This window comes from Lepus europaeus, chromosome 7 (assembly GCF_033115175.1).
Source record: "Lepus europaeus isolate LE1 chromosome 7, mLepTim1.pri, whole genome shotgun sequence".
Taxonomy (NCBI): Eukaryota; Metazoa; Chordata; class Mammalia; order Lagomorpha; family Leporidae; genus Lepus; species Lepus europaeus.
Genome location: NC_084833.1, coordinates 102,219,384 through 102,243,105, shown reverse-complemented (window position 1 = coordinate 102,243,105; position 23,722 = coordinate 102,219,384). Strand labels below are relative to the sequence as shown.

At 41.7% G+C, this 23,722-nt stretch overlaps 1 protein-coding gene across 1 annotated transcript in view; it reads left to right on the top strand.

Moving 5' to 3' along the window:
- Positions 1-23,722, top strand: part of ZW10 (zw10 kinetochore protein) — a 39,144-nt gene that overhangs the window by 641 nt on the left and 14,781 nt on the right. The window contains exons 2-10 of the mRNA XM_062197031.1: positions 483-617; positions 8,732-8,833; positions 8,985-9,062; positions 9,214-9,373; positions 11,198-11,350; positions 12,240-12,431; positions 17,006-17,169; positions 20,139-20,321; positions 23,441-23,679. Coding sequence (XP_062053015.1) covers positions 483-617; positions 8,732-8,833; positions 8,985-9,062; positions 9,214-9,373; positions 11,198-11,350; positions 12,240-12,431; positions 17,006-17,169; positions 20,139-20,321; positions 23,441-23,679 — 1,406 coding nt within the window. The remainder of the gene's footprint in view (positions 1-482; positions 618-8,731; positions 8,834-8,984; positions 9,063-9,213; positions 9,374-11,197; positions 11,351-12,239; positions 12,432-17,005; positions 17,170-20,138; positions 20,322-23,440; positions 23,680-23,722) is intronic.

The window sequence follows — 23,722 nt, the reverse complement described above, 5'->3', positions numbered from 1 at the left end:
GAATATTCAATAATTAGTTTGTTAACTTGTTTTAAAGGACATGATGAAACTAAAATCAATTTAGGGTTTTAAGATTAGGCCTTCGGTTTTATAGCTAAGAAGCTAGAAATTAGTAAATGGAGGTGTACGGATTATGGATTTAATTTACCCATTTGCTTTCCTTTCTGTTAGATTTGTGATTAAAATTGGTGGCTGCAGTCTTAGGAGAACTGGCTGTACCTTTCTTGTTTCCAGCATTTGTGCAACCTCTTGGGCACTGTTTGAATTGGTGATCATTTACTTCTTTCATACTAATTATATTAAAAGATCTTTCAGCATGGGAGAAATGTCTTTTTGGAAGAAATCTTGTAGTTTGGAGGGAAACAATTGGTAACTGGTAAAAAAACTTTAACATCAAAGATTGCTTATGGAAGATGAGTGTGTTTTTAACAGTGTTCCCTTTTCATTTTGCTGTCTTATATTTCTTATGTCTTACATTATAGGGTGAAGTATGCAATATGATCAGCAAGAAGTACAGTGAATTCCTGCCTAGCATGCAGAGTGCACAGGACCTGGTTACCCAAGTGGATAAGCTGTCTGATGACATCGACCAGCTGAAATCCAGGATAGAGAGTGAGGTAAGATAGTTGGTTGTTTTGGGTGGGCTGATAGGGAATGGCGTCTGATTTGAACTTTAGGAACCCCAGTCTACTTACAGTTTGAAGAAAGGACTTGAGGGAAATGAGACTGGGAAATGAGAAGGCATTAGTAGGTGAAAGTTGAAATAATCCAGAGGAATTGGGTGCTGACCTGCTCTAAAGTCAGTGACAGGGCCGGCACTGTGGTGTAGTGGGGAAAGCCTCCGCCTGCAGTGCCGGCATCCCATATGGGCACCAGTTTGAATCCTGGCTGCTCTACTTCCAATCTACCAACCTGCTATGGCCTGAGAAAGCAGTGGATGATGGCCAAAGTCCGGAGTTGGGCCCCTGCACCCACGTGGGAGACCCAGAAGAAGCTCCTGGCTCCTGGCTTTGGATCAGCTCAGCTCTGGCCGTTGCTGCCATTTGGGGAGTGAACCAGCAGATGGAAGACCTCAAACTCTCTATCTCTATCTCTGCCTCTGCCTCTCTGTAACTCTACCTTTTAAATAAATAAATCTTTAAAAAAAGAAAGAAAGGAAGAAGTCAGTGACAAGGTGATGGAGAAAAATGGATGAATTGTGGCGATGTTTCAGAGATAGGGTCCCCCCCCTCCCCATAGGCAGAGTGGACAGTAAGAGAGAGAAACAGAGAGAAAGGTCTTCTTTTGCCTTTGGTTCACCCTCCAATGGCCGCCGCAGCCGGTGCACCACACTGATCCGAAGCCAGGAGCCAGGTGCTTCTCCTGGTCTCCCAAGTGGGTGCAGGGCCCAAGGACTTGGGCCATCCTCCACTGCCTTCCTGGGCCACAGTAGAGAGCTGGTCTGGAAGAGGGGCAACCAGGATAGAATTGGCGCCCCAACCGGGACTAGAACCCGGTGTGCCGGTGCCGCAAGGCGGAGGATTAGCCTGTTGAGCCATGGTGCCAGCCTCACTACTTTCTAATTCACTGGTTTTTAATGCTGCCTTCCTGGGCCACAGTAGAGAGCTGGCCTGGAAGAGGAGCAACCGGAGATAGGGTCTTTGAGACTGGGTGATGTGGGGAATGAAAGATGCAGGGGCAGGGATAACAGTGATTAGCTCATTCACCAAAATATAGAATCTAGCGAGAAAACAGGTTTTGCTGGGAGATTTGAAGAGCTTAAAGTATCTGTGGGATGTCCAAAGGGAGTTGCATGGGCATTTGAATTGTATTAAGGCTAGATTGTTGTAAAAAGAGTGTAAGAGAGACTGACCTTGAAATTAATGGCTTACCTAAGACTTTTTAAATAGTAGTAGTCTAGGCAAGGAAGCTACCCTAGTCCATGGGTACTTCAAAAAGCTCATGGAAAATGTGTGTTACAAAAAACTGTAGATTTAAATTTTTTTTTTTTTGCAATAAAATGAATCTTTTGTTTTCCATGTACTTTTTAAAAGTTCTCTCATATAGTCTATCAACAGCTAAAGCAGAATCTGAGATTTTAACCTACTTGCAAGTCAACAGGCAAGCCTGCTGTAGTTTCATGAATTCTGTTAGAAGACACGAGTCTCCTGGATGAGAGATGAAAGATAGTTTATTACTCATAGCAGTAGCCAGATGATCTGCATTTTTGCATCAGTTGTCCCACACCCTAGTTCCTACAGGGCAATGTATAGTACATTACATTGTAGAAGAAAATTCCTGAGGATATGGAAACTAAATGAATCATTTCCTAAAAATTTATTTGAGAGAGAGAGAGAGAGAGAGAGAGGAAAGAGCTCCCAACTGATGGTCCATTTCCTAACTGCCAGTAACAGCCAGGCCAAGGCTGAAGCCAGGGGCGGGGAGCCCAGTCCAGGTCTCCTGTGTGCATGGCAGGAACCCAGGCACTGGAGCCATCAATGCTGTTTCCTGGGATCTGCATTAGCAGGAAGCTGGAGTCCAGAACCAGATGGCTGTTGAACCCAGGTACTCTGACATGAGATGCTGTGTCTTAATCACTAGGCTAGGCTAGACGCCTGCCCCTGGATGATTGCTTTATGATGGGTAGCAATCATGCGTCCCTTTTTCTTTGAAGGGAAGCACCATCTACTGTCTTTTTTTTTTTTTAACTTTTATTTAATGAATATAAATTTCCAGTGTACAGCTTATGGATTACAATGGCTTCCCCCTCCCATAACTTCCCTCCCACCCGCAACCCTCCCCTCTTCCGCTCCCTCTCCCCTTCCATTCACATCAAGATTCATTTTCAATTCTCTTTATATACAGAAGATCAATTTAGTATATATTAAGTCAAGATTTCAACAGTTTGCACCCACATAGAAACACAAAGTGAAACATACCGTTTGAGTACTAGTTATAGCATTAAGTCACAATGAAAAGCACATTAAGGACAGAGATCCCACATGAGGAGCAAGTGCACAGTGACTCCTGTTGTTGACCCAACAAATTGACACTCTAGTTTATGGCGCCAGTAACCACCCTAGGCTCTCGTCTGGAGTTACCAAGGCTATGGAAGCCTTCCAAGTTCGCCAACTCTGATCATATTTAGACAGGGTCATAAAAGACAGGGTGAGGATAGTAACCAATGATCCTAAGAGTGGCATTAACCAGGTCTGAACAATTATACAGCATTAAGTGGGGAAGAGGACCATCAGTACACACAGATTGGGAGTAGAGCCATTGGTGGTAGAGTAGAGGTTATGATTACGAAGGAATGAGGCCCAAGTGCGCTAGACAGGGTCTAGAACAAAGGACAGAGTCATTATTAGAGGAGCTAAGAAAGGTGCTGTCTAAGCTACAATTAAGTTTTCTGATTGAGAGGCAAATAGAACCTGACAGAAGGGGCTTGATAATAATCTGTTGGGCTTTAGGCCTTGTAAGTTAAGAGGCCCAGACCTATCTATCTCTTCACATGGGGTACATCCTAAGGGAGGTGTGAACCTCCTAGGGGAAGGCACTCTGTTGACTTTCTTTTCTTTTTTCTTTTTTTTTTTTTGACAGAGTGGATAGTGAGAGAGAGAGACAGAGAGGTCTTCCTTTTTGCCGTTGGTTCACCCTCCAATGGCCACTGCGGCCAGCGCATCGTGCTGATCCGAAGCCAGGAGCCAGGTGCTTCTCCTGGTCTCCCATGGGGTGCAGGGCCCAAGGACTTGGGCCATCCTCCACTGCCTTCCTGGGCCATAGCAGAGCTGGCCTGGAAGAGGGGCAACCGGGATAGAATCCGGTGCCCCGACCGGGACTAGAACCCGGTGTGCCGGCGCCGCAAGGTGGAGGATTAGCCTGTTAAGCCATGGCGCCGGCTTCTGTTGACTTTCATTACTTAGCTGGCCTGGGAGGAGAGCTGGCCAGGTAACGGCAGGTGGCATCTTTAACAAGAAATTTACAGTTCTGCCTGCAATGTTGCTGACCCTACTTGGCTGTCCCCTCAGCTGCAGTGGTCACTTTGGAAGTTGGGCTGAGTGAAGGACTTTTCAGCTTAGAGCCAGTGAGATCTGTGGTTCTGACCTGGGCATCCTTCGACTCCAGGGCAGGTCCATTTCCAGTGATCCAACTCTTGGCAGAGCTGCCAGGGCTCTTCACAAGCTGACTTCTGCTGAAGCCCAGGCTTACCGCAATGAAAGCCACTGCAGTGGACTGGCCTGTTGGGTCTCCTTGAGGGCAGATCACTGTACAGATCAGCCATTAATAGGCCTGCCACCCATTGCTTCTGATGCCTAGCTTTCTTTTCCTCCTGGTTTTTGTTAAAGCAGACCAGAGGATGCAAGTCAAGGGAGTGCCCAAGTCCCATCTCTAATCTTCGGTGGCCTGAACTACAAGTCTATAGTCACAGGCATGTGACTATATATAAGTAGTTTTTCTGTGGTAGACAATGGCCATGAGGAAAATTATATTCTCACTTAAAAACTTTCTTTCCCTTTGGTCTGAAAGGGAGGTTTTTTCTACTTACTGTTTACTTCGCTGATGGCGAAGTAAATCTAGCTATGAGATTATAATTTAAGCTCTTATTTTGGCTATGCTATTACAGAAAAATGTTAGCCATCTCTTTTATAAGGTCTAAAGATTAAATTGTGCGTCCTACAGATTCCTTCATAATAGAATTAGTTTCCTACCTTGAAGAGAATAGAGAAATGAAAGGACAAGTTGGGCTTAGAATAGAGAAATGAGGGAGCAAGTCCTAGATCGCTTGCTGACAATAGCAATATTACATGAATACTTAGCAAACAGTTTCAACCATCATCTACTGTCTTTTAAAGCTGTTTACTACATCTTCCACTGCTTTCTGAGGCATATTAGCAGGAAGCTAGATCAAAAGTAGAGCAACCAGGACTTGATTTAGGGCCCATATGGGCCTCTGCAGGCAAATGCTTAAGCTTCTACGCCATAGCACTGGCCCCATAACTTATTGTTTAATTCCATTTTCCACAGACTTTTTGAAGTATCCACATGTGTTCATAACCATTTAGGAAGCACTGGTCTTGGGTTTTGTTGTTTGCATTATTGAATCTGGTTTTTCCCCATGTCCAGGTTAAAACTGGAGGTTAAGGGCAAAGAGGGGACATGGAGGAGACAATGCAGTTTCTTAAGGCTCAGAGTTAGAAACTGTACACATCACTTCTGCTTATATTCTGTTGATAAGATCTTAGACGTATGGTTGTACCACTAGTGAGGGAGGCTGGAGAGGTGAAATATGCAGTATATTTGAGTGCCATGACTATGGGAAAAAGGAGGATGCATTTTAGCGGGCAGTGTGCATGTTACCTCATCCATGTACTTGTTTGGAGGTTAGGAATGTGAAGTGCACTTGAGTTAGCAGCGCTTTGAGGTTGAGGCCATAGGCGTGAATGAGGTAGATGCCCAGAGAGAGTGTGTAGAGCAGGGTTTCTTGTCCTCAGCACTGCTGATATTTGGGCTGTGTTACTCTTTTGTGGAGGTGTGAGTCTTGTACAGTGTAGAATGTTGGCAGTACCCCTGACCTCTGCATACTAAATGCCAGTAGAACTCTCAGTATGACCAGCAAAAATGTCTCTAGACAGCATATGTTCCTGGGTGAGAATGGGGCAGAATCTTCCCCTGTAAAGAATCACTGGTTCAGATTAGAAAGAAAGCCAAAGAGAAGAATGTCAGTGTATATGGAGTGCTCAGAGGAAAAAGGAAATTCCCCAAAGCAAAGTAAAACAGAATAGCAAAAAAAACTAGGAGGAAAATCAGTAGAGACTGCTATCGTGGAACTAAGGAAAGGGAATGTGTCAGAGGGAAGAGAAGTAATTGCACCAAGCAGTTGATGGATGTTTTGGCAAGGATAGTTTTGGTGGAATGGTGAGACTAGAAACCAGATTGCAGTGAGTGGTAGAGTGAATCAAAGTAAAAAGATTGAGTATTGGCCGGCGCCGCGGCTCACTAGGCTAATCCTCTGCCTTGCGGATCTGGCACACTGTGTTCTAGTCCTGGTCAGGGCCCCGGATTCTGTCCCGGTTGCCCCTCTTCCAGGCCAGCTCTCTGCTGTGGCCCGGGAAGGCAGTGGAGGATGGCCCAAGTGCTTGAGCCCTGCACCCACATGGGAGACCAGGAGAAGCACCTGGCTCCTGCCATCGGATCAGCGTGGTGCAACGGCCGCAGTGCGCCAGCCGCGGCGGCCATTGGAGGGCGAACCAATGGCAAGAAAGGAAGACCTTTCTCTCTGTCTCTCTCTCTCACTGTCCACTCTGCCTGTCAAAAAAAAAAAAAAAAGATTGAGTATTTATCACTGTTTCAAGAAACTTGTTTGTGAGAAAGAGGAGAAAAATTAGGCAGCAGCTGAGGAATAGGGTGGTTGCTGAGATGGAGGGAGTTTTTTCTTAGAGACGGAGAGATGTTAATATATGGTAGCTTCCCCCGTGTCTGCAGCTTTTCAGTTTCAGTTACCTGTGGTCAGCAGTGCTCTGAAAATACTAAGTGGACAATTCCAGTAGTAAACAACTCACATTTAAAAAATTACTTGTTTTTAGTTTAATTATTTAAAGATTTGTTTTTCTGTCTGAAAGCAGAGTTATAGAGGGGGAGAGATGGACAGATCTTCCATTTGCTGGTTCATTCTCCATATGGCTGCAGTGGCTAGATTGGGTCAGGCTGAAGCCAGGAGCCAGGAGCTTCATCTGGGTTTCCCATATGGGTGGCAGGGACCCAAGTACTTGGGCTATCTTCTGCTGCTTTCCCAGGTGCATTAGCAGAGAGCTGGATTGGAAGTGGAGCAGCTGGGACTCAAACTGGTGCCCATAGGAGATGCCAGTGTCAGAGGCAGTGGCTTAACCTGCTGTGCCACAATGCTGGCCCCAAGGATTTTTTAAAAAAAGATTTATTTATTTACTTGAAAGTCAGAGTTACACAGAGAGAGAAGGAGAGGCAGAGAGAGAGAGAGGGGTCTTCGTCCGCTGGTTCACTCCCCAATTGGCCGCAACAGCTGGAGCTGAGCCTATCCAAAGGCAGGAGCCAGGTGCTTCTTCTGGGTCTCCCACGCAGGTGCCGGGGAAGGAACTTGGGCCATCTTCCACTGCTTTCCCGGGCATAGCAGAGAGCTGGATTAGAAGTGAAGCAGCCGGGACTCAAACTGGCACCCATATGGAATGCAAGCACTATGTGCGGCTGCTTTACTCGTTACACCACAGTGCTGGCCCCAAGATTTTATTTATTTGAAAGACAGAGTGGGGGCCGGGGCTGTGGCATAGTAGGTTAATCCTCCCCCTGCAGCGCAGGCATCCCATATGGGATCCAGTTCTAGTTCTGACTGCTGCACTTCCAGTCCAGCTCTCTGCTATGGCCTGGGAAAGCCGTGGAAGATGGCCCAAGTCCTTGGGTCCCTGCACTCGCGTGGGAGACCAGGAAGAAGTGCCTGGCTCCTGGCTTCAGACTGGCGCAGCTCCAGCCGTTGCAGTCATTTGGGGAGTGAACCAGCAGATGGAAGACCTTACTCTTCGTCTCTCCTTCTCACTGTTGTAACTCTACCTCTCAAATAAAATAAATAAAATCTTTTAAAAAAAAAGTGAAAGAGAATGAGAGAGAGAGAGACAGAGAGATTTTCCATTCACTAGCTTACTCCCCCAAATTCCCATAAAGCCAGGGCTGGACCAGACAAAAGCCAGGAGCCTAGAACTCCATCTGGTCTCCCACGTGTGTGACAGGGACCCATGCACTTGAACCATCACTCGCTGCCTCCCAGAATTGGCAGGAAACTATCAGAAGCAGAGGTGGAACTCCATTCCTGACACCTCTACACGGGAGGCCCACATCCCAGGCTGTGGCTTAACACGCTGTCCCACAGTGCTAACTCCATGTTTTTGTTTTTGTTTTTTATTTTTATTATTTTTATTTTTTTTTATTTTTGACAGGCAGAGTGGACAGTGAGAGAGACAGAGAGAAAGGTCTTCCTTTTGCCGTTGGTTCACCCTCCAATGGCCGCCGCGGTAGCGCGCTGCGGCCGGCGCACCGCGCTGTTCCGATGGCAGGAGGCAGGTGCTTCTCCTGGTCTCCCATGGGGTGCAGAGCCCAAACACTTGGGCCATCCTCCACTGCACTCCCTGGCCACAGCAGAGAGCTGGCCTGGAAGAGGGGCATCCGGGACAGGATCGGTGCCCCGACTGGGACTAGTACCCGGTGTGCCGGCGCCGCAAGGCGGAGGATTAGCCTGTTGAGCCACGGCGCCGGCCTGTTTTTGTTTTTTAAACTCTATGTCATTGACAGTCATGAATGTTGGGAGTATAATTTTTGTTTCTTAATTTTTTAAATTAGAAAAACAATGAGTGTAAGCTGAGCTCCTATCTGTTGGGTGACTCTTCAGTTGCCCTGGCTGTGGCCGAAGCTGGGAGCCAGGACCTCAATCCAGGTCTCCCACTTGGGTGTTAGGATCTGTCACTTGAGCCATCGCAGTGTTAGGAGGAAGCTAGAATCAAGAGCTGGAGCCCAAAATCAAATTCAAGCACTCTGATGTGGGATGCATGTGTTCTAATTGGCGTCTTAAACACTAAGCTGAATGCCTGACCCCAGTTCTGTGATTTTTATCCAGTCTTAACTAGCATTTAATTTTCAACATGAAGTATATTGACTTAATAAATTTTACTGATAGTGTTTTATTTCTTGGGCACTGTATAACTTAAGTTCTTGTTTTTGATGTGTGAATTAGGTCCGCCGAGATCTTCATGTATCGACTGCTGAATTTACAGACTTGAAGCAACAGTTGGAAAGAGACTCGGTAGTCCTAAGTTTGCTAAAACAGCTACAAGAGGTCAGTAAACTCAACTTGAACTTTATTGCTTTGTTTGTCAAAGTTATTTTTTTTTTCAGTTGGACATCCCTAAATGGTGACTTTCTGTATTTTAAAAATAGACTTGCAAGAATAGAATGTATAAAATAAAATAATAAACTTATCTTTTCAGTTTTCTACTGCTATTGAAGAATATAATTGCGCATTAACCGAGAAGAAGTACGTCACTGCAGCTCAGCGTCTGGAAGAGGTACTAAATACTTCCTCAAGTGTGGCCAGTTAGTGCTATTCTTGGTTTTAGTACATTTTGAGTTCCATGTGTTTCTTATCATTATACAAATATATTCTATTTGCCTTGAGTCCAGATGAAATGTTTAACAATGATTCCATTTCACCACCAGGCACAGAAATGCTTGAAGTTGCTAAAATCCAGAAAATGCTTTGATTTAAAAATACTGAAATGTCTCAGCATGGAGCTTACAATACAGAAACAGAACATACTTTATCACCTCGGAGAAGAGTGGCAGAGGCTGATTGTCTGGAAGTTCCCACAATCAAAAGGTGCTGCTGACCTCAGGTGGACTGCTTTGCTTAATCTGCCTGAACCAGTTTGGACTCTGAATATCTTCTAAATATTTTCTGTTGGCAGATGGGAAGATTTCATTCACAGTCTCCCAAATCTGTATTGAGTTCTCATGTTAGGCAAGATGCACCATTAGAATCAAGTCATCTGTATCCCTAAGTACTCTCTCCTTCCTTCCTTTTCATGCCTCTTTCTGGCTGCTTTTCTAGGAAAGTGAGGAAAGATAATTTCAGGACTGGGGTCCACATGTGAGGGTATAGTAGCAGCTTGAGACCACACTAGGTTTCTACCAGCCGTAATCTCAACAGCTTACCTTGCCAAGAATGCCTGAAGAAGCTGTTCAGCTGTTGTTTCTCTTGCTGAGGAAGGAAGATGGGGCCAGCAGGACTGTGGATAGAGGAGGGGTTTGGCTCAGGTTTTTTCAGACCTTGGGGGGGAAATGGTGACAAAACCATGAGATGGAGGTGCTTTGCAAAGTGAAGAAATGGGATTATCCTGCCCTGGCTTTGATATATGTTACTTGGCTCTCAGTGACTCAATCCACCTTTGAATGTGAGCCCCCTTTGATGGGTTGTTTGGCCTGAGTGTAAAACCTCAGGACATAATACACAAAAGACATGCCATTATATTTAGTGTGTTTTCTAACACTGGATCTTGAAAGTGTATTTAAAGGGAAATCTCACAGTCTCCCTCTGCTCCCTTTCCACTTTTGCCTTCAAATATGGTATATATGTATGGGCGTACATAAACACATACACATGTATGTGTATATCAGGCATATAAAGTCGAGAAAGTTTTAGATTCTTGCCAAGTGGACTGTAAATTAAGAGACAATGGCAGGTGTGTTGAATTCTTTATTAAAACATACCCTACCTGTTAAACTTGTTTGACAGGCTATTCTCTTGGTAAGAATGAACATAAGAGGAAATCTATGAAACTGGGACCTTATTTTTTTACTCCTTGCTCTCATTCAATCATTCAGTACATATTTTGTAAACATTTCTTGTAAGAACATCATCCTTTTGCACTTAGGTTTATTGGAATAAACAGAAAAAAGTCATTTCTTGTTTTAAAGTGGTACCGTTGACATATATGTCATAATTAATATTTGATTGTATTAGAAGTGTATTGTTGGGTCCGGTGCTATAGCATAGTAGGTTAAGTCTTTGCCTGTGGCACCAGCACCCATATGGGTACTGGTTCAAGTCCTGTCTGCTCCACTTTGATCCAGCTCCCTGCTGATGGCTCGCAAAAGTAGTGGAAGATGGTCCAAGTGCTTGGGCCCCTGCACCCGCGTGGGAGACTTTGAGGAAGCTCCCGGCTCCTGGCTTTGGATTGGCCCAGCTTTGGCCATTTTAGCCTTCTGGGAGTGAGCCAGTGAATGGAAGACCTCTCTGTTTCTCCCTCTCTGTGTCTGTAACTCTGCCTCTCAAATAAATAAATATTTTTTAAAAAGTATGTTGTAATAAAAACACATATTTATGAATCTCTCTTCCTTTTTTTTTAGATTTATTAATTTATTTGAAAGACAAAGTTACAGAGAGGTAGAGGCAGAGAGAGTGAGAGAGAGAGGTCTTCCATCCACTGCTTTCCCAGACCATAGCAGAGAGCTGGATTGAAAGTGGAGCAGCTGGGGCTCCAACCGGCACCTATATGGGATACCGGCACTGCAGGTGGCAGCTTAACCTGCTATGCCACAGTGCCAGCCTCTTATGAATCTCAGGAGAAAATGGGCTCTGAAGAATAAAGTGGGAACATCTTGTATTGCTGAGACAACCAATATTTTTCCTCCATTTTCTTAGATACCAGCAGCTTGGAATCTTGCCTGCAAACGGAACTTCATTTATGCACTGAACAATCCCAGAAAGAGGAGAAGACCCCTATATCACCCATCAGTTCTATCCTTTTGGCATTTTTTATTCTTGGAGAACTGCACATGAAGCTTAAATCATTTGGTAAAGCATGCTACTTTGTTTCATGTACACAAAAACTCAGAAGGCCCAGTGATAAAGAGATGACAGAAGAGATCATAATATTCTCTGGAAGGTTAATGATAGGGTTTGGTCTCGGAATTCCTCAGAGGGAATCATCATGAATATTGCCTTTTATTATTTATTAATGGCTTGCATTTTTCTCCCCCTCTTAACCAAAAACTAATTCCTATTAATTTTATTTGGTTTGTTGAATAAATCAAAATCTGTAAGACAATGTGGAAAGTTTCAGTGGGAAAATCTGCAGTACATATTGGTTGGTATGTAATCATGTGTATTTTGGTTGTTCAAGTTTAAAAACACATTTATATATATAAGTAATTTATATATTATATAAATAATAGTATATATAAAATATACAAATATATAAAATATGTCATTAAGTTTGAACAACCAAACTATATATACTATGATTACATGCCAGCCATTATACTTAAATATATATATGCGTACATATATAATTTATTTTCATTTTTATATGGAAAGCAGAGAGAGAAAAATATTTTTCATTCACTGGTTAATTCCCTAAATGTCTTGTCTTAAAGCTGGCCTGGGCCCAAGCCAAAGCCTGGAACTAAATCCAGATCCTCAAGTGGTGGCAAGAACCCAAGTTCTTGAGCCAGCATCTGCTGCCTCTCAGGGTGATCATTAATAGGAGGCTAGATTGGAGGTGAAGGAGCTGAGACTCTGATATGGGATGAAGGCTTTCTAAGTGTCATCCACACCTGTGCCAAACACCTACCCCAGATCCATATATATATATATATATATATATATATGTGGGTTTTTTTTGAGATCTTTTTTAAAGAGTTTCTTCTGGTGATCTCTGATGAGTGTCTGCATGGCTTTTCAGGTCAGATGCTGCTGAAGTATATCCTTAGACCTCTGGCATCTTGCCCATCCCTTTCTGCTGTGATAGAAAACCAGCCTAATTCAGTTATTGTTCGTTTTGAATCTGTGATGACTAGTTTGGAACATCCATCGCCATCTGAAGTTTTTGAGAAGATCAGACTTGTACTGGAAGTGCTCCAGAAACAACTCCTAAGTATGTATCCCTGAGGCAGTGCTTTGATATTTTGGGAAAGTAAATATTGTTTGCAAAACAAATGTTATTTTAAAGCAGAAATGCCCATAACATGATGAAGGGAGAATCAGAAGTTAGTAAAGTATGCCATAGGAGCAAAATAGTTACCTTCTTACCTACTTTGCATTCCTTCCTTGTTCTCTTTTGACAAGTACGGTCATCAGTGATACCCAACTTCTTTATTTGTTGTGTTAATATAATTAATTCTAGGCTGCACTTCTCTCACTGGACTTAGAGTATCATACATTTTGAGACCCTTGCTTTAATTATCCTAGTAAGGTAAGCAGAAATGAACCAAGTACTGTTTTTGCATATTTCAATGGGAAAAATATTAATCTGATGTAAACAGACTAGGGTTTAACACAGGAAATAGTTACATTCAACTCAGACCATTGGTTAGATCTTTGTAAACAGACAGTTTGTCACTTGAATCCTTTTTGGGGAGATTCCATATTGTAAGTTTCTTCTGGTATTTAATGTTTGAGAGGCAGACAGATTGAGTGAGAAATCTCCCATCTAATAGTTCACTCCCCAAATGCCTGCAGCAGCCAGGAACTCAATTCAGGACTCCCACATGGGTGGCAGGGGCTCAAGTACTTGAGCCATAACCTCCTGCCCCTAAGGGTGCTCATTAGCAGAAAGCAGGACTGGGACTTGAACCCAGACACTTTGATATGGCAAGAGGGCATCCCAAGTGATGTCTTTTTTTTTTTTTTTAAGATTAATTTATTTGCAAGGCAGAGTGATGCAACATGTGTGTGCGTGTGTGTGCGTGTGTGTGTACACACACACACGCACACACACACATCATCCGCGGATTCATTCCCCAAATTCCTACAACAGCCAAGGCTGGGCCAGATAGAAGTCAGGAGCCTGCGGAATTTTGCCTAGTTCTTTGTGGGTGGCAGAGAGACTCAAGTACTTGGGCCATCATCTCCTGTCTCTCAGGATGTATTAGCAGGAAGCTAGATTGGAAGTGGAGTAGCTGGGACTCCAGGTGGCACTCTAGTATGGGTTACAGGTGTACAGGTGTCCCAAACAGAGCCTTAACCCACTGTACCACCACGCTGACCCTCAAGTTCCATCATAACAGCTAGGCCAAATACCACCCCTGGTGTTTTATCTTAGTACTGTTGCTTTTTAGTCTATCTGACTTGCCTTTCCTTAACTATTCTGAGTTATTATTATTTTAAAAGATTTATGTATTTATTTGAAAGGCAAAATAGAGAGAGAGAGAGAAATAGAGAAATAGAGATCTTCCATCCACTGGTTCACTCCCTAATTGAAAACAAGCCAGAGCTGGGCCAGGCTGGAGGCAGGAGCCAGGAACTCCATCCAGGTCTCCCACATGGGTAGCAGGGGCCTAAGCACCTGGGCCATCTTCGGTTCCCTTTGCAAGCACGTTAGCAGGGAGCAGATTGGAAGCAGAACAGCTGAGACTTGAACCAGCTCTTTGATGTGGGATGCTGGCATCACAAGTGATGGCTTAACTCTCTGTGCCACAATGCCAGCCCCAGTTGACTAGTCTGCACAAGCTGTGCTGCTGTGGAGAAAACAAAAAAGAAATTCTGCTATTGTTTGTAAACCTTCCTGATAGTCATATATAGTTTATATATAAATAATTCAGATGTAAGGCAGGGAATTCTTTGTATAATTTTGACAGGAGTAGAGAAGAAAAAAAATGGATATGTATAAACTGTAGAAGTCCGAAGTAGATTTTCTTCTTCCCAGATTCTTCACTTAAGGTTCGCTTAAGGAGAAATTCAATTGGGGGGGGGGGGGAGCTTTTTTTTTTTTTTTAACTTGAGAGGCAGAGAGGAGAGAGACATCTGTTGGTTCACTCCCCAAATGCTTTCAAAAGCCTGGGGTCCAAAGCCAGGAGTCTGGAACTGGAACTCAATCTAGGTCTCCTTTTCTGGTGGCAGGACTCAGCCATCACTGCTAGTTCCCAGGGTCTGCATTAGCAAGTGGAGTCAGGAGCTGGATCCAGGTGTCAAACCTCGGCACTCTAATGTGGGACTCGGGCATCCTAATTGATGTCTTAATCACTAGGCCCAGCGTCTACCCGAGAAGTACAAGTTTATTTTTATTAGACAGAAACAAAGTTGTAAACAAAGCATCTGAGAAGTAAGAAGGAATCAAAGAGGTGATTCAGTCCAGTTCTCTCTGATGCTTGAGTTCTCCTCTTGAACATCAGGTGGTCATATAGCCACCTTGAGTACCTTCAGTGACAGGGGATTCACTTCTTCAGGTATTCCATCTTCTGGACAACTCTGAATACTAGAATGGTTTTTGTGTTTTGTTTTTTAAAACTCATGTCTCCTATCTATACTAAGGTTTACAAATTTAGTCTTTAGGCTAGTTATTTAAAAAGTTTCTTCAAAATATATTGTCCTATAAGGTATGCTTTACCGTTGCAATTTTGGTTTTGTGAAACTATCCAGAGCAAGTTTAATTCCCATTACATATGATGTATTTTTAAATTCTTTGCAGTAGCTGTTATTTTCCTTATATCTTATCACCAATATAAGCATCTTTAAAGTTTTTTTTTTTTTTCTAAAGATTTATTTATTTGAAAGGCAGAGTTACAGAGAGAGAGAGAGAGAGGCAGAGAAAGGGAGAGAGGGAGAGAGGCCTTCTATCTGTCGGTTCACTCCCCAAATGGCCACAATGGCTGAAGCGGGGCTGATCCAAAGCCAGGAGCCAAGAGCTTCTTCCAGGTCCTCCACGTGCATGCAGGTGCCCAAGGACTTGGGCCATCTTCTACTGCTTTCCCAGGCTGAGGCAGAGTGCTGGATCGGAAGTGGAGCAGCCGGGTCTCAAACCGGTGCCCATATGGGATGCGGGCGCTTCCTGCCTGGGTGATAACCGACTGCGCTACAGCACCGGCCCCATCCTTAGGGTTTTTAATGACCTGGTTTTACATACTCTGTCTTGTCATTGCTTGTTCTAGTGTTGGCACGTTTGGCTTTCCCTGAAGCCTCTTTTCATTCTTCACATGGTTTTTGCTCTTTGTGCCTGCATCTCTAGTGTTTTCCTTTTTTATAAGGACACTAATCATATTACATGAGGGCCTCACCCCCTTTTTTTTTTAAAGATTTATTTATTAATTTGAAAGTCAGAGTTAGAGAGAGAGAGAGAGAGAGGTCTTCCATCCACTGGTTTACTCCCCAGTTGACTGCAACAGCCACAGCTGCACCGATCTTTGTTAGAAAATCTTATAATTTTGGTGCACAATATTCTATGGAGACTTTTTTTTAAAGATTTATTTATTTATTTGAAAGTCAGAGTTACACAGAGAGAGAAGGAGAGGCAGAGAGAGAGAGCTCTTCTATCTGCTGGTTTACTTCCCAGATGGCCACGACGCCTGAAGCTGGGCCGATCCAAAGCCAGGAGCCAGGAGCTTCTTCTGGGTCTTCCATGCAGGTGCAGGGGCCCAAAGACTTGGGCCATCTTCTACTGCCTTCCCAGGCCATAGCAGAGAGCTGGATCAGAAGTGGAGCAGCCAGTACTTGAACCGGCACCCATATGGGATGCTGGCACTGCAGGTGGCGGCTTTACTCCCTATGTCACAGCGCCGTCCCCCTGGTTCTTTTTACTAATCCTCTTCCTTCTATGTTGGTCATAGGGTTTTTTTTTTTTTTTTTTTTTTTTTTAAGATTTATTTATTTATTTGAAAGGCAGAATTGCAGAGAGGGAGAGGGAGAGAGAGAGAGAGATGTCTTCCATCTTCTGGTTCACTCCAGCAGATGGCCACAACAGCCAGAGCTGCACTGATCCAAAGGCAGGAGCCAGGAGCTTCTGGGTCTCCCACGCGAGTGCAGGGGCCCAAGCACTTGGCCATCCTCCACTGCCCTCCTAGGCCATAGCAGAGAGCTGAATCGGAAGTGGAGCAACCGGACTTGAACCAGCACCCATATAGGATGCTGGCACTGCAGGCAGAGGCCTTACCCACTACGCCAGAATGCCAGCCCAAGGCCATAGGTTCTTAGCGACTATTTAATTGAATAATGTAGGCTATCCTAAATATAGTATCATTAAAATGTGTTGGAAAAAACTATATACTATAGAGGATATATTGAAATATTCTGTTTGGTAGACCAGATATCTTGCTTTATGTAGAATGCTTACTGATTTTTTGGATAAACTCTCAGATCCTATGCATAGATGAAGAAAATGCATTTGTTATTTTAAAGCATGAGATTTTCTACTAAACCAGTTTTGACTTGGAAAGCAGAAATTTTCTATATACTTGTCATATTTCATATTTTCAGATGAGTTGATTATAATGTAGATAGCTTAATATCTCAGTGTTACAGAGTGCAGGCAGTAATATAGTATAATTGATTCATTTGAGCAGTAAAAATAAAATAATAAAAGTAGTTTTATGTATTTACATGCAATCATTGACATGGCTCAGGAATAATTTATGCTGTTTTCTTCCTAATATCTTAAAGATTTCTAGAAAACTATGGAAATTAATAATATAACAGGACTTTGGTTTTTTTATTTAAAATTTTTTCTTTTGAATTCAGATTTGCCGCTTGATACTGACCTAGAAAATGAAAAACCATCTACAGTTGTATTGGCTGAGATACTTGGTGATGTAATCTGGGAGGACTTGTCTGAGTGCCTCATCAAAAACTGTTTGGTTTATTCTATTCCAACAAACAGCAGCAAGTTACAGCAATATGAAGAGGTAAAGAACAGGGATATCAAAATTTTAAGACACTTGGTGTCTTGGTTCCTATTGTTGACTTTTAGTTTTCCTTTGGGATCTTTTGTTCTTTAGTTACATCTTTTAAAAAATTATTCATGTTAGATAGAAGTAACAGGTTCTCGTGTTCCATGGTACACTGAGATAACTTTAATTCACAGTGATGTATACTGTATCAACAACTGGAAGAGAGGTGCTGGTAAGCTCTAAACATAAAGATAAGGAAGTGGAAAGGCTTTTTTCTTGGCTCAATTTATGCTGTATATGTATTTGTTGAAATAATGCATGATACCCCATAAAATATGCAAGTATTACATGTTAATCAAAAATAAGAAATAAAGAAATTTTAAATGATGAATTGAAGCAAATTCCCCTTAGCTTCATTTCTCTTTGGCATGCTCTTTGAGGACTTTTTTCATACTTTTAAAAATTCTTTTATACTTATATTAGGTATAGTAGCTTTGTATGATACTTTACTGTTTTGCTTATTTTTAGCATTTACTTGAATACTAAAGTAAGTGTTTTAAAGATCTTTGACTAAATAAAATTAGAAATTTTTATTTAGGGGCTGGTGTAATGACAAAGTGGATTAAACCACCACCTGTAATGCTGGCATCCCATAAGGGCACGGGTTTAAATCTGGGCTGCTCCATTTCCCATCCAGCTTCCTCCCAATGTTCCTGGGAAAGCAGCAGAGGATGGCTTTCCGTGGCAGTCCTGTCACTCATGTGAGATGCCTGGATGAAATTTCAGGCTCTTGGCTTTGGCTTGGCCAACCCCTTTCTGTTGCAACCATTTGGGGAGTGAACCAGTGACTAGATGATTGATCTCTTTTTCTTTGTGTTTCTTCCTCTCTCTCTAGTACTCTGCCTTTCAAATAAATAAATACTTCTTGTTTAAAAAGAAAAATTTATTTTTCTTAATGAATTTGTTTTAAATATTTGTTTTATTTGAAAGAGAGACAGAGTGAAAGAGAGACAAATAGAGATCTCCCATTTGCTAGTTCACTCCCCAAATTCCTGTGACTGCCAGGGCTAGGCCAGATCAAAACCAGGAGCTTAACTCAATCTTATGAGTGACAAGGACCCAACTACTGGAGCCATTATTTACTGTTATCCAGGGTGCACATTAGCAGGAAGCTACAACTGGGTGGGAGCAGAGCTGGGACTCAAACCCAGGCAGTCAAATATAGAATGTGGGCATCCCAAGTGATACCTTTACCATTATACAAAATGGGTCTACCATATGACTGAGCTGTTCCACTTTTGGGAATATATCCAAAGGAAGTGAAGTCAGCATATTACAGAAATACCTGTACTTCCATTTTTAGCAGCCAGATTCACAATGGCAACGATGTGGAATCAACTTGTGTGTTCATCACCTAATGAGTCGATAAAGAAAATGCAGTACATATATAGAGAGAATAGACTACTAGCCATAAAAAAGAATGAAATCCTGACTGTTGGAACAAAGTTGATAGAACTGGAGATCATTATGCTAAGTAAAATAAGCTAGACACAGAAAGAAAAAAAATCATGTTTTCTCTTATGTGTGGAAGTTAATATATATAGAAAGTATAAAAATATTGTGGATGTCTTATTTTTGGTATATAGTTATAAATATTGTCTTCATTGAGTTATATCATCTATATGACAAAATAGCCTTTTTTATGAACATTGTCAGGATTCCCATATTATGTGATAATAGCCTTGCTTTCAAGAAAAAATAGTGTGTATATATACATATGTATGTATATAATATCTGCATATGAAATGAATTTGGCAAATGTTAAAAGCACCCCATGGGAGACCAGGATAAACACCTGGCTCCTGCCATCGGATCAGCGTGGTGCGCCGGCCGCAGCGCGCTACCGCGGCGGCCATTGGAGGGTGAACCAACGGCAAAAGGAAGACCTTTCTCTCTGTTTCTGTCTCTCACTGTCTACTCTGCCTGTCAAAAAAAAAAAAAAAAAAATTGTTAAAGTAAATTTAAAATGCTTCTTGAATCACGAAGAAAAAGAAATATCACCATACCCCATAAATATGTAGTTATTTTTAATAAAATATTTTTAACTAGAAAAAAACTAGAAAAATCTATATTTTATACCTGGTAATTGATGATCTTATCTAAAACTTAAACGTCCATATCTATTCTTGTTCTTTCTTATATATTGAATTTGAAAATTTTTTTTTTTTAAATACCCATTCTTTTATTTTTATTTTTATTTTATTTTTTTGACAGCCAGAGTGGATAGTGAGAGAGAGAGACAGAGAGAAAGGTCTTCCTTTTGCCGTTGGTTCACCCTCCAATGGCCGCTGCGGCCGGCACATCACACTGATCTGAAGCCAGGAGCCAGGTGCTTCTCCTGGTCTCCCATGCGGGTGCAGGGCCCAAGCACTTGGGCCATCCTCCACTGCCTTCCCGGGCCCTAGCAGAGAGCTGGCCTGGAAGAGGGGCAACCGGGATAGAATCCGGTGCCACAACCGGGACTAGAACCCGGTGTGCCGGCGCCGCAAGGCGGAGGATTAGCCTGTTAAGCCACGGCGCCGGCCTGAATTTGAAATTTTAATACTGAGATGGTGTATATGTATAGTCAATTCTCTGTATCTGTGGGTTCCCCATTTGTGGATTCAACCAACTGTGGAGTGAAAATATTTTAAAAAAATGTATTGAATATGTACAGAATTTTTTCCTTGTCATATTCTCTGAACAATGCAGTATAACAGCTGTTTATACATAGCATTTATATTTTATTATATGTTAGAGGTAATCTAGAGATAATTTAAAGCAGATGGGAGGATATGTATGGGTTATATTCCAGTATTATGCTATTTTATATAAGAGACTTGAGCATCCATAGATTTTAATATTTGAAAAAGGTCCTGGAACCAGTTACCCATAGATGGCAAGGGACAAGTATATAATTCTTTCCTTTTCCTTGTGTTTGTCAGATCATACAGTCTACTGAAGAATTTGAAAAAGCCCTAAAGGAGATGAGGTTTTTAAAAGGTGATACTACTGATTTGCTGAAATATGCCCGTAACATCAATTCTCATTTTGCTAACAAGAAGTGCCAGGATGTGATCGTGGCGGCCAGAAACCTAATGACCTCTGAAATCCACAACACTGTGAAGGTATCAGGGTTATATGACATTGCATTTAGGAAGCGGCTTATTTTTGAGACACATATAATAAGGTGGAAGAGAGCATGACAGTTGCCGAGGTCACTGAGGCAAGTTATTCTTCTGAACGTTGGTTTTGTCTCCATTAAAGTGGTCCCTATATCTGCCCTTTTCATTGGGTATTGTGAGGTCCAGATAAGATAATGCATGTGAAAGCAGTGTTTATGAAAAGTTCTGTATAAATGTAATGGACTGCTGTTGTTGAAATTAGACAGCAGATTATTCTTACCTTTATTACTGAAGGTTTTAGTCCACAGTTTTGGGACAGGTATTCTTGGACTGTATTAGGTCCAGGAAGTATCGTATTGTGAAAATGTTGACTTCATCTCCTAAGCTAATAGGTGGAGTGGTTTTGAAGTTACAATAATAAAACAAATAAATTAAAAAAAAAAAACAAAAAAAACCTAGGGTATAAATAATTAAGCCTGCAAGGGCATTGAACTAAGTAGTTTGCATTGTGGGTAATTTACTCTTTTGACCTTAGATAATTGTAGGCACTGTCTTTTCTGTTTTATTTTCTTCATTTCTTACCTATGTAAAATAATATTTTGTAAATGCAAGAAACTAAACTACTGAGATTAAAACAGAACAAGGCAGTCCCTTAATAGAAGACTACTCAGCCATTTCTGCCATCACTGAGAGACTGTTCCCTTTCTTCTTTAATCCTTTATTCTGCCATCTCCCATTTTCTTTGGGGTAGCCCATTACTGTGTTCACTCCAACAATATAATCAGCTCTGTGAAGTACTCAGATATTAACACATTTTGTGGTAATTTTGGATTGTTAAGGGAGTCAATATCTGTTGTTCCAGGAACGGTACTGTGATTTCTTTTACCTGAGTATCATTTGATTATGTCCCTCTTCTGCCCCAAATCCAGTGGCTTTCCGTCTCATGGGAGACCCAATACCCTTAACAATGGCCTGCAAGGCCTTGTGTGATTTCTCCCATGGACTCTGTAACCCTCACCTGTTGCGTTCTTCTTCCATTGCTCTGCCCAGGCACTCTGGAGTCCTTGCTGTTCCTTGAAGGGCCAGGCCCACTAGGTTGCAGAACCTCAGTCTTTTGTTCCCTCTTATCACAAATACCTGACTTGCTGTTTTTAAAAAAGCACTTCTGACCACTTCTTAAAAATTGTGACCTCCTCCTTTTTTCTGTCCATCTTAATTGCTTTTTTTTTCTTTATGTTATCATCGAACAGTATTTTATGTGAATCGTTTATTGTTTCTCACTCCTCAGGAACTAAGCTCCCCGAGGGCAGGGTTTTAGTGTTTGACCCTTTTGGTTACTGTTCTGTCTCCAGCATCATTGAAATACCTGGTACACTCTAGCATGTAACACTGCTAGGGTGCACAGTGAATATTTGGTAAATGAGTTAGTGTAACCCCCTTTATTTCTGTCATGACTCCTTTTTATAAATAGCAGTTTTGGATTACTGTCTGACTGGATTAATCTAACATTTTTGGACCTCATTTTCCTTTTGTATAATATGAGATAATTGAATTAAATAATCTCTGAGATCCCTACTCAAGTTATTCTGATATTCTATAAAACTGCATTTTTTCTTGAGTTCTTAAATCCTAATGTAGCTTGCTCTAGGTCACAACTTCAGTATTGGCACTGTTGACATTTGAGGCCAGATCATTCTTTGTGTAGGGCTGTCCTGTGGGAACTCTATCCCAAGATGCCAGTAGTACCTCTCCCAGTTGTGACAACCTGGAGTATCCCAGATGTTGCCAAAATTGCTTCTGGTTGAGAACCACGGCTCTAAATACTAACCTGAGTCTTTCTCTTGGAGTTTAGGCTCTGCAATGAGATCTTTTAAACTATTTAATGTTGAAAAGCTCCTCTTCCCTCTCTAAAAGCCTTTTTCAACTTAATTGTTTTTTTATTATCTTTATCTAAATTCTTTCTCTAAGTTCCTCTATGTATACTATTTTCCCAAAAGATCTGTAAAGTTGTTCTCTTTTGCTGTTTTGTTTTTACCTTTTTACTTGAGAGATAACATATTAGATCTATTTTTTCGTCTTAGATTCCATTGCCATCCTCATGAAATCAAACTCTTTTGATCATCTATATTCTGGGCCCACTATTTTTGTGACCAACATTAGCATTCTTTGTCATCTCTGTAGTTACATGCTTTCATCAGCATTCTAATGGTAGCCATAATTTTTGACAACCTAATCTTTGACATCTGTACTCTCATTTAAACTATAACATCTTTCTGAAGTATATATTATACCAATTTATCGATTAATAAGCCGAATCTGTGACTTAAACATTTTTTATTAGATTTGGAACTTTTCTATTAGAAATTTTCCATAGAGGTTCAGTATGTGCAGTATGTGGGTGTAGGGAGCCCACTGCCTCCACGTGCTTAATCTCTCCTTTTTTTTTTTTTGCCCCTGAGGCATCTTTGAGAAGCAAGGTTTGAAAGCCATTATCAGTACAGTATGTTCATTTTACAAGATCCAGAGAGGTGAGATGAATGTTAAAAGTTAGGTTAAGAAAATATTACTGTTTTCAGATTCACAGCCTAGTGTTTGCATCTAGTCCCATCCCAAGTCTGAGGATTTTCATTGTATATAAAGGTTAGGGAGGCTACTTTGGTTTTAATTTGAAGTTTGTTAAGGGAGGGATATGCTAGTCTGAGCTGGTTATTTCATTGACTAAGCCAACATCTGTATCTAGTGTGAAATACTTTATTTAATAATTTAGACAGTAAAACATAAATACAGTTGTCCTGCTGTTAATAATAATCTGAGAAAAATGATTTTTAAAAGTTTTTCTGTTTGTCTGAAATCTTGGGCCACTTGCATAGTTTTGCTGTTTCCACTAAGATAAAGAGTGATTGGAAAAGTTTCATAGTAAACTAGGTTGCATATTTCTTAAGACATGCTGTCACTCAAGAGTGAACAGTTATTAAAATATTTCTGTGTTTATTATGTGTTTAATTACTCTGTAGAGTCCCAGCTTTATCATGGAAGCAACCTGCGTATTGTTCTTTGCTATATTCTTGCATTTGAATTATTCTGAAAACAGTGCATTTTCTGTTTCTGTGCTTTAATCTTAGATTACTCCTGATTGTAAGATAAGTGTGCCAGACTTACCCAGCCCTCACGAAGATGGCAAGCTAGAAATACAGAGAGTGTCCAAAAGTCAGTGCAATGAGTTGGTGAATTTAGAGCCTGAAAATACATTGGACCGACATTCCTTCTCATTGCCCACATGCCGCATCAGTGAATCGGTGAAGAAGTTAATGGAACTTGCCTATCAGACTTTACTAGAGGCAACCACCAGTAGTGACCAATGGTACGATTCCAAGTTGTCTGAAGATGGCCTGTCTGACTAGGCA